General features: G+C 33.8%; 2 protein-coding genes across 2 annotated transcripts; both read left to right on the top strand.

Moving 5' to 3' along the window:
* Window positions 1–3,597: 3,597 nt before the first annotated feature.
* LOC131943545 (ankyrin repeat domain-containing protein 50-like) lies at window positions 3,598–5,850 on the top strand. Its single transcript, XM_059303722.1, has one exon. It carries the CDS (start codon window positions 3,598–3,600, stop codon window positions 5,848–5,850), a length of 2,253 nt encoding a protein of 750 aa, XP_059159705.1.
* Window positions 5,851–7,089: 1,239 nt separating this feature from the next.
* Window positions 7,090–10,065, top strand: LOC131943544 (serine/threonine-protein phosphatase 6 regulatory ankyrin repeat subunit B-like). Its single transcript, XM_059303721.1, has one exon. The coding sequence runs from the start codon at window positions 7,090–7,092 to the stop codon at window positions 9,874–9,876; it is 2,787 nt and encodes a 928-aa protein (XP_059159704.1). The 3' UTR covers window positions 9,877–10,065.
* The last annotated feature ends 1,736 nt before the right edge of the window (window positions 10,066–11,801 follow it).

Below are 11,801 nucleotides of genomic sequence, written 5' to 3'. Positions count from 1 at the left end.
ATACCGTACATATAGAAAAAAAAATTTCGCGCCCTGCCGTGGCGCCACTCCTGCGAATTTGATTTTTTTTTCCAGAAATATTCACAAAAACTTCCCAAAGTTTCATGGCAATATGATGAGAGGTGTAGTAATGCATAAGAGACAGACACACAGACATATATTGCTTTATATATATATATATATATATATATATATATATATATATATATATATATATATATATATATATATATATATATATATGTATATATATATATGTATATATATATATATGTAGATAGATAGATAGATAAAATGATAATATTCAATTTTATTTTGCGTTGGAACATATTATAAATCATATCAAAACATAATATACCTTTTAGTTGTTGAATCTCATTCTGAAGTTCCAGCTCTCGTTTGGCTTGCATATCTGCTAAGGACTTTTGAATGGTCTGAATTTGTTGAGTGTGAACAGCTTTTAAACTTTCTATGTTTGCTTGTAGATTCTTATAACTTTCTTCTTTCAGAGCTTTCAAATGTCGATCAAAGTCGTCTTTTGTGCGCTTTTCGCGCTCTTTGGCAGCTTTTTCATTCAATCTCATTTGCTCCAGTATCTCTGTTTTTTCAGCTTGAGTTGCATTTATCAGCTTTTCTGAGAGTTTATTTTTTTCTTCTGCTTGCACGCGTCTCATTGTTTCTTTTTCTAATTGATGCTGTTTAACAAGTTCTGTTCTGATTTTGATACTATTTCTCTTCTCTTCTGCAGTTTTCTTTACCTCAGCCATAAACAACTCTACTTTATTTAGATATTTCTTTAAATGATTTAGTTCTCCCGTCTTATTGTCTGCATCTTCAATTAGTTTGAAAAGATGTTGGACTTTGCCACTGATGTTCTCTAAATCTGAATCAATGGCTTCTAGTTTCTCCTCTGTGATTTCTAATCGACTCAGTTCATCGATCATTAGATCCGTTTCTTTTATTATCTTTTGCTGTAACTTTGGTGCTTTGGCTTTAACAATTAACTTCTCTCTTTTTATTTTGAAATCTTCAAACAAGCTGTTCGTGTACCTGACTTCGCGATTTTTCAATTCTTTAACCTTTTGCAAGAGTTCTATAACCTGGTCGCGTTTCATTTTGTCGTCTTCCGTACAATTTCGAAATAAAACACATCTGTAATTGCATTCGTTCAGCAGATGTTTTAGGGGTCCTTCTTGCAGGCTAAGCCAATCACAAAAGCTTGCGAATTTATTTTGGCGTACATGAATATCAAAACAATCACCATAAGTCATAATAACTATACAGTAATCGCGTATTATTTCATCTCCAAAAATATTTTTGAGCATACAGATGGAATCTTGTTCTTCAGTTGTAAACCTTTCTCCATACTTTAAAACTAACAATAACGCATGGAATCCATTCGGACATCTCGCCATTGCCTTCGACATATCACAACATGCTTTTTCTGTCGCTTCAGCAGTATCTAATCGAGTTTCTGCTACACCGGGTGCATCGACTACATGTATAGAAAATTCTTCAATTTCTGTCCGAAGTTCTTGGACATCATAAGTGTCCGATGTACCTCCAGATGATGTGTTGAAACGTTCAGCTCTTGCAATGGAATTCGCCGTTGCGCTTTTGCCATGCCCTGTTTTTCCAATAAGCAGCAACTCTAATTTCTGCTTTTTAACTTTTGTATTTGATGGCGGCAAAGGGACTCCATTCTGGTTTTGTTCAGATTCATCGGAACCTTCCTCTTCATAATATTGGTTGTGATCATCAATTAAATTAGTTTCATTGTCTGTTCCTGGTTTCAAATTTTTAAATTTTTCATTTGATTCTATACCTTCAGGCGAAAGCCTTGTTGTCTCATCGATGTCCATAGCTTCAATATCTATTGAATGATCAGAGAGGCTCATAATTTTATCTTCCATTTTATTATCAGAGACATTTACAGTTTCCTGATTGTGTGGATTCTCAGAGTCGATCATAATTTCGTCATTTCTTACAGTACCATCGGGGTTTACAGTTTCCTGATTGTGTGGATTCTCAGAAATGATCAGAGTTTCGTCATCTCTTAGAGTTTCATAGACGTTTATATTTTCAGCAACAGTTGTATCGACTGAATCGTAAATGCTTTCAGCATTTCGTGTATTTTCATTTGTAATGTAATACCATATACTAATAGCGATAATTACGATTGAAGCACCTAGGATAGCTCCAAAATTCCAAACAGCAACTACAATGAAAGTTAGCAACAAAATACCCAAACATGTTTTAATATTGAACTCCATATCATGAATTATTTGGCAGGTATTTTTGAAAATTCTGGGGAAAAAGTGATTGTTTTTACAGATCAGTCGTATACAAATGTTTATTTTTTAATCAAAATACGTTTTACAATTATTTTTATCTTTCTAATGAAATACAGCTTGCTCTTGCATATAAGTAGTCTTTCCCACTGCAAACTACACAATTTGTAACAATAGCTAGCACTAAATCGAATTGCTTTAAATGCAATTCATGATAGTAAAAATTTGTTTTAGATTATTGAAACATTGGCATCCAAATGTTTCGTATTTTAATAGAAATACAAATACAGGATTTGGTAAAAAGGTTTTAACTGCATATGAACTTACCGTTACACCTTAGCGACAAAATATGGCTATACTTTACCAGCGTTGCATTAAAACATGATCAGACAAAACCCCTACGATCTCCTTAACGACAATAGACAACAACCTAAAGTTAGACGTCCGTTTTTCAGGAAAGAAAAGTAGCAAGGAACGCAGTATCCAGCAATCTATTTATAAAGTTTAATATTTCCGATATTATAATTTACAGTAGGTTAGTAACGGACCTCTTTAAGGTGGGTGTATTAGGAAATCAACATCAAGTGATCCAGCATTATATTTTGCTTTAGAACTGCGCATTTTGTATAGAGTAATAAAGTGTATAAAGGTAATTTTTCGTTTTCATCTAGCATTGATAATCATGCTTTACGGTTATAATGTACATTTATCTGTTCCTTATTTAACTTAATTATTTTCACATATACACATTCATATGGGTATAATTATAGACCTACTAATATGCAGTTGTATTTATGTGACTATATCTATGTCCATGTAAATGGGTCTGCGCTTTCTCAATGTTATGCGTAAATCAATGTGTACGTGTAGTTTAAGTAAATTTTGCTCTAACCAGCCAGACCAATAGTATCTATATACTTAATAGGTTTATAATGATATATAGATAATACATGGATGATATATAGATAGTATATACATCACGTTCATTATATAGATGATACATATATTATTTATAGATTTTATATAAATAGATGATATATAGTTGGCATATAAATAGAAATAGATATAGTCAAATGGATACATATATATAAAGATGTACAGATATATAGATATAAAGACGATATTTTGAAGAATAAAACATTTTAAAACACAATAGTGTATTACGAATATTTGCAGAAGAAGAACAATAATACATGCTGCAATTCTTTAACTGCAACATACTGTAATACATTTACATAATTCTTGTTTTACTTTCAGTTGTCTAAAACGTCTGTATAAATCATTAGTTAACATATTTCTATACTAAATGGATATCAGGTGGCTTTTTGAAACTGATTGTGAATATCTGTCTGAATATCTGCGTAGACCTGATATTGATGTTAATAGACGGGATATATATGGAAAAACACTTGCCATTTACGCAGCACAGACGGGGAAATCGCAGCACCTTATTGAGATACTGAAATTTCGACCTAATCTCGATGTGACTGATAGTGATGGGAAGACGGCATTAATGTATGCGGCTTATCAACCTCATATTGGTAATGTAGACAGACTACTGAAACATGGAGCTAATTCAAATTTAGTGAACAAGAACGGTCAAACTGCTTTGATTCTTGCGACATATCAGTCTAGCGAAAAATGTGTAGAGCTTTTGATTAAACATAACGCAGATGCCAATGTGATCGACAAATCGAATAACACTGCATTGACTATCGCGGTTTCAAAATATGATGTAGAGTTGGTTGATATCATTTTGCAAGCTGACATCGATTTAAACAACCTAAAAGTTGCTCTTAACATCGCAAAGAAAAAAGAACTAAACACAATAGCCTCGAAAATCGAAACTGCATTATTACTTGCCGAGGAAAGAGATCGTACATCATCGTTGTCTAAGGCAGTCAAGGATATGACGCTCCCTAATAAATTAAATCTGGCAGATGTTGATGTTGTAGTTAATCAACAAAGATGTAACGATAATATCGAAGTACAAGGATATAAAAGAGAAATGGAAAATATACACATGACTACCAGTTCTGACTCTTTTAAAGGCAACTATACTAAAAGCGTATCGCTATACAGTATGGGGGCATCTATGAGATGCGATGTTAACACAACTTACACTAGATCTGGCAGTACTGTATTCGACAGCAGTATTAAAAAAGAAGATCCAGTACAGTTGATGAAAATAAGGGATTCGAAACATAGTTCACTCACTGCAAGAGATGGCTCTAATAGTCTCACTGCCGGGAATAATCATTCACAATTTGACATTTCATCTTTACTGTTAGCAGCTTATCACGGCAGGGTTGATATTCTTAGTTCAATAATACAGCACGATGCAGACATAAATACTGCAGATAATCGGGGAACAACTGCTCTAATGTTTGCTGTTCTTGCTAACTCACCTGAGTCCATAACATTTCTGTTAGAAAATGGCGCCTCGTTAAATATGAAGGACAACAACGGAGACACGGCGATGGACATTGCTATTTATAGTGGATACCAAAAATGTGTCGACGTTTTAAAAAGACATATGTTTAATGAATGTGGCGATTGGGGCTCTCAATTAGTCTTGGCAGTTGAAAATAATCATATTCAATGTATAACTAGCATTCTAAAATCTGGAGTAGACGTGAATGTGAGAAACGATAAAGGTGAGACGCCGTTAATAAGCGCCATATTGAAACAAAACAAAGAAATTTTTGATGTTCTTCTAAATGAAGGAGCTAGTGTAAACTTCCTTGCTGGAGAAGGCAAGAGCCCTTTAATGGCTGCCGCCTGGGTTGGGAATACGTATTTCCTGGATAAACTTATCCAGCTAAAAGCGTATCCTGATTATCAGGATTTTGAAGGTTTCACAGCGTTAATGTTTTCCTGTATGAAAGGACATGTTGAATGTGTCGAAAAGCTTTTAGATTACGGTGTAAATACTAAAAAGTATGCACGATCAAAAGACACTAAAGGGCGTGCTGAATGTGTTGATAAAAGTTTAGGTTATGGTGTAAATAATACATCATGCACACCATCAGGAGATACTGCACTTTCTATTGCAACTCAAAATGAACATTCAGAATGCGTATTTTTGCTCGATCACTATAACATGCACAAGGCTGTACTTTTACCGAAGAGTACACTTAATGTACACAGCAGTCTGTTTACTGAGTTAATTCTTACTGCAACTCAGAATGGCTACGGATACTGTCTTGAAAAATATCTGAAAGCTGGGGCATCAACGGACGACAAAAATAAAGCTTTACTTTTCGCTTCTTCAACAGGAAGACTGAATATTTTAGAAATGTTGATAAATCATGGAGCTAATGTGAATGTTTATGATGAATTCTATAAGGTAACTCCTTTAATGGAGTGTGCTATCAACAATCACATTGATTGTCTTAAGCTATTAATCAAACACAAAGCTTCTATTAATACCCAAAATAGTAGTGGAGCAACAGCTTTAATATTATCAGCCATACATGGGAGCGAAGATTGCTTATCAGAGTTGATCAAATATAATGCATCTATAGATGCTAAAGACAATAATGAAGAATGTGTTTGATGCAAGCAGTAAAAAACGACAGGATACGTTGTGTGGAGTTGCTATTGAGTGCTAAAGCTAATGTAAATTTTACAGACCAGAATGGAAACACAGCACTAATGATTGCCGCTGAGAAAGGATATTTTAAATGTTGCGAATTGCTCATTGAACACGGTGCATCCTGCCAGAATATTAATAACAAGAATTTAAATGCGTTTCAACTTGCTGAGTTAAATAAACATTCCCAGTGTGCTAAGCTTTTAAAATGAAGTTTTATTTTTCTGTGTTAATAGACTAGTAACATATGATGGCATATTAAGTTTATCATTTAATATATTATATCTCTCAAAGAAACATGTGTTAAAAATGAATTTGTAGGTTTAGGACTATTTTTCATTTCTTCCATTACCTAGATTTCTGTAGTTTTACGCCTTTACTATTTTTTTTTCGAAAATTTATATTGATCCGAAAATTTCATAACATATATCTCAAGTCGCAGCACCTAAAAGATACTATTTTGAAGCAACTGCCTTAGTTTCTCTAAAATGTTTTCATAACGTCGTTTTAAAACATATTTTTCAGCTAATCCAATATAAAGAACCTAAAATTGGTTAGATATTACATCATATCAAAACTAACACCATTTTTCTAAAATAAAATGTTTCCTTGGAGGAAGCATTCGGATCGACTTAGTGGTAAGTGTGATGTATGTAGATGTTTATCTGTAATGTATACATATTTAAAAATCACTGGTAAAAATTATTTTATTTTTTAAATTATTACTACTTAAAAAAAAACTCCATACATTTGATTGTATATAATGCGTACGTTTGTAAAAAAGAGCAATATACCATTTTTATAATAGAAAGAACAATTTTATGTGGAAAATGATTAAAAATAGGCCTCTTTGTCTGTTTATATTATGGACATATAATTTGATTTTTTTCAACTCTTTATTTTCGAGTTAATTGTTAGGCGTTACGCATATTTAAATTAAAACATTTTAACATACGTAGATTAAATCATTCCATTAAAAGAGCTATGTCTGTTATTTTAATTACATATCGAAGAAACGGTGAGCGCCCTGAAATCATAAGTTTAAGCTTTAAAAAAAAAATTTCAATTGCATACATTTGACATTTTCCAGACGCCGTTAAAATTAGAAAAATCATCAACAGTGGTGACCTACAAGGCGTTAGAGATTGGTGTAAGAAATGTGTAGATGTAAATGCAAAGGATAAGTTCGGAAATACGCCCTTGATGTTGGCTTGTATAAAAGGGAAACTGAGCATTGTTCAGCTGTTGTTAGAGAAGAAAGCTGACGCAAAATTGGTTAATAATCATGGGGTCACTGCAATGATGTTTGCTACCTTTTATGAGCATAATGAAACTCTTGAAGTATTACTGCATCATTGCAAGAAAAGATATATTAATATTGACCAGTTATGTGACAAATCAGGTACAGCTCTTATGATAGCAACTTGGAAAGGCAACCTTAATTATATAGAAATGCTATTATCGGCAAATGCAAAGATCAACATCTGTAGGAGTGATGGGGCTAATTGTCTTATTTTTGCAGTTATGAAGAACAATTACATAGCAACAGAGAAATTTACTGATAAATATAATGTGAATTCTCGTTATAAAAACGGAGTTACTGTTCTCATGATTGCTTGCGCGAAAGGTTTCCTAGACATTTCATCGCTACTAATTACAAAATGGTTTGCTGATGTAAACTTGCGTGATTACAAATACCGAAATAGTTTAATGTATGCATGTAATGTCGGCAATATGACATGTATTAAGCAGATTTTACAGGCAGGATCTCCAATTAATGATCAAGACATGCTGAAAATGACAGCTTTAATGTACGCTGTTTATAATAATCACGCAGATGTTGTGACAGAACTTATTTCCAAGAAAGCTGATTTGGAGAAAAAGAACGAAGACGGAGAAACTGCGTTGATAATTGCTGCACAATCCGGTTACATTAAATGCGTAGGAATTCTTTTGAACAATGGATGTGACATAAACGCTTGTGATAACTTGGGACAAACAGCCCTGATGTATGCTGCCATACATGGCAAACGTGATTGCTTGGAGGTGCTTTTGCAAGCTGGAGCTGATACACGTCTAAAAAATAAGTCAGGACTGACTGCTTTTTTCCTTGCAGTAAGTCATTATCAATTTGAGTGCGTATTTAGTCTTGTAATGTCTAGCGGCAGTATGATTCAAAATCGCCTCACTGTAGAACAGGGGGCAATCTCTAAAGAAATATCTTACAGTTCCAACACCCTGACCAAAGCTTCAATGTATAAAACAACAAAAGATGAACACGAATTTCTACTACCTCTCTCTGATGTCAATATGAAGGTGTACCAAGACTTAACTCTTCTGATGTTGGCAACCTACCATGATAACCACCAATGCATTAATTATTTGATAAAGAACAAGGCTGACATAAATACTACCGATCGTGAAGGTGCTACATGTTTGATGATAGCTGCGCGTTTGGGATATATTTTGAGTGTTGAGGCTTTAGTGGCATCCGATGCCAAGCTGGACCTACAGGACGCTGATGGAGTGACCGCTCTATTGATGGCTTTACGCTATGGAAACATTGACTGCGCTCTACATTTAGTACGGGCTGGTGCCGATGTTAACATTCCGGACAAAAATTATACAACTCCTCTAATTGAGGCTGCTGTCTCAGATTATGATACGTGTCTAATTGAAATAATTCAATTCGGAGGTGAAGTAAATAGTGGTGACCGTTTTGGTCACACTGCCTTAATGGAAGCGTCGTTATATGGTCAAACAAAATCTGTAGAAATACTAGCACCTTGTGTGGATATCAATATTAAAAGCCGTCAAGGATTGACAGCTTTGATGCTTGCGGCTAATTATAATCACTTTGATTGCCTGGAGGTTTTGTTAAAGAACAAAGCTGAGGTAGATGCAGTTGACAGCGATGGTGTAACTAGTTTGATGGTAGCTGCAGGGAAAGGTTACCTTTACTGTGTGGAGGTTTTAGCACATGCTGGGGCAAAGCTTGACCTACAGGATAGTGATGGCGTCACGGCTCTGATGAGGGCAGCAAAGTTCGGACACAGTGACGTGGTGGATCGTCTGTTAAAGCTAGGCGCGTCATGTGACATTAAGAACTCACGCAATGAAACAGCGTTTTCATACGCAAACTTTCACAAGCATGAAAATTGTGTACTACTACTCACTTCGTACTTTTCCAATCATGAAACAGTACAACCCCCTGTGTTGTTATTATTGGCACAAGAAGATAAGGATAGGGAACTGAAAGAATGCTTAGAAACTACGGCTGACGTTAACGTGTGCAATGAAAAGGGAGAGACGGCACTGATGCAGGCAGCATTAGCAGGATCTACTGGGTGTTTGATCTTGCTGATAGATGCTGGTGCCAACGTTAACCAAGTCAACCATGACAGCCAGACGGCTTTGTTTATGGCCTGTATTAAAGGAAATGTTAAGTGTTTGGAGTTGCTGATAAATAATTATGCAGACGTCAGAATACAAGATGTCTATGGAGAAACAGCGCTAATGCATGCAGCATTGGCTGGTTCCACTACTTGCTTGGACAGACTAATACAGGCAGGTGCTGATGTTAACCAAATCAACCATGACGGCCAGACGGCTTTGTTTATGGCAACTTATACAGGAAATACTGAGTGCATAGCGCTGCTGATAAAATATGGAGCAGATGTTAACATTCAAGATGTTTATGGGGTAACCGCATTAATGGACGCGGCGAGTAATGACAGCGTAAATTGTTTACAACTATTGATAAGACAAAACAACGATATCAATAGGCAGGATAACGATGGCAACACAGCACTTATGAGAGCGTCTAAGGTTGGAGCGGAGTTATGTGTAAATGAGCTACTAAAAAATGGTGCCAATCTCAATTTAAAAAATGCCACAGGTATCACAGCACTTATGATGGCTGAGGATTCCCAGCAGAGTAAGTGTGTCACAATTATCAAGAACCACAAACGATATGGAACCTATGTATAGTTAGAAAAGTAAACTGCGTATTAAACAAAATTGTAAAATATTCCTAATTTTGAAAATTCTAAATTTAAATAATTAAATTTTTAAATAAATAATATTAGAAACAATATTAAAATCAAATAATTTGAAACATCTGCCATCTCTAGTAACATGATACGGCTTAAAATGAGGATACAAAAAAGATGAATTAATTGAAACTAAACAACAACCATGTAGCGAAAATATAATTGTTGATCGGCAGAAGAAAAATAAGACGCGTATTGTTATATATATATATATATATATATTTATATATATATATATATATATATATATATATATATATATATATATATATAACTGGACAATTTAACACGAAGGTTTCTAGCTGTCGCAAAGCTTTACATCAATGCTAATATTAATGCACATTTTATTAATCATGGTATTAAATATAATTTTAATCAAGAATCATTAAAAAGATTACAATACTTGAATAGACCTACATTGAAAATTGTGTAATGTTTAATTACCAGTTTTTATATTTATCGTATGTATCTATGCAGAAGTATGTATTATTATTATTGTGTTAGAACATTTTTATTAATTCGTTTTCTTTAGCTTTTCTTTTACAGTATCTTTATAAAAATGTATGTGCTTTTGCAAAACTATACAGTTCATATTTTTCTAACTTTGATTAGTGTGATTTTGAAATTATTATCATGTTTTATATTGTTTATGATTTAAATACATTAAAAATATATTTCTTTAAAACTGTTTCAAAGTGACATTAAATAAAGTAAAAATCAATATGAACTTTTGATTTCTGATTTTCTTTTTCAAAGTTGTTTGTTTCGGCAATGTTGAGCATAAGAGTATAGGATAAAAACAAACTTATAACCGTTTATAATTGTTATCAATACATTTTCTCACCATACACTTTGATTGCTTGAACTTTACTTAACATGATAGAAACGTTTGAGCATTGTTTTCATTAAAAATGTATTACTAAAACGAAATCTTAAAAAAAAAATCTCTTTTAAACAAACTGAATAAAAGATGTTTTAATAGCAAGCTGGAGAAAATAAATGATTTTCTTTCAAATATATAATAACACACAACTACTTTAATTATTACTAGCCGTCCCGGCAAGGGCCGGCACTGGCCTCGATGAAAAACCTACCTGTAAAGGACCAAAGACATGATTGTTTAGTAATCAGCATAAATCCGACATTGCCCACCCTAACCATAACCAACCAAAACCAAAACACAAAAAACGCAAACATTACTCAAACATAAACACAAAGAAAACACATACATAAACGCAAAGATAACGAAAACGAAATCAAACTCAAATCCAAACACAAACACAAACCCAACTACAAACGCAAACACAAACCCAACCACAAATGCAAACTTTTTTATCCATAATCTATCGCGCTGTTTAAAACAAAAAAAAAACGCACCATAGCGCTCAGAAGATAGCCCAGGGCGCTAAATAAAACCCTGCCGGGGCGCCGGCGACGCGCCTTATTCACTTTAATGAACGACTATAATATCACAAGCTTATCCGCTAATGGAAATATGGAAGTAACCTTCCATGGCTTGTAAACTGAAAGAGATTACAAATAATGTTTAGTAAACAGTACGTTCAGTGTATAAAATAAATAAAAGGCAGTATTTAAAATACCTACCACATTTCACTTGATCAATCCCCGCTAATTTTGTATATATTTTATTTTTCCACAACCAAATACAATATAATAAAAAGTACCCCCCCCCCCCCATGTAATGTTTTTTTAAGGGGAAGTAATTGTGTTTTCATAATTCATTAAGGGACGTAGTGATTGCTAAAGGACTAAAAGTAAATAATTTTCAGACATAATTAGAATTTTTTTGAAGGGTGATACATTTTCTTTAATTTTTGTTTAATGCACGTGACGTCAATTAAC

Source organism: Physella acuta, unplaced genomic scaffold (genome assembly GCF_028476545.2).
Source record: "Physella acuta isolate Inbredline_101_S28 unplaced genomic scaffold, ASM2847654v3 ptg000461l, whole genome shotgun sequence".
Taxonomy (NCBI): domain Eukaryota; kingdom Metazoa; phylum Mollusca; class Gastropoda; family Physidae; genus Physella; species Physella acuta.
This window is presented reverse-complemented; position numbering and strand designations above follow the sequence as displayed.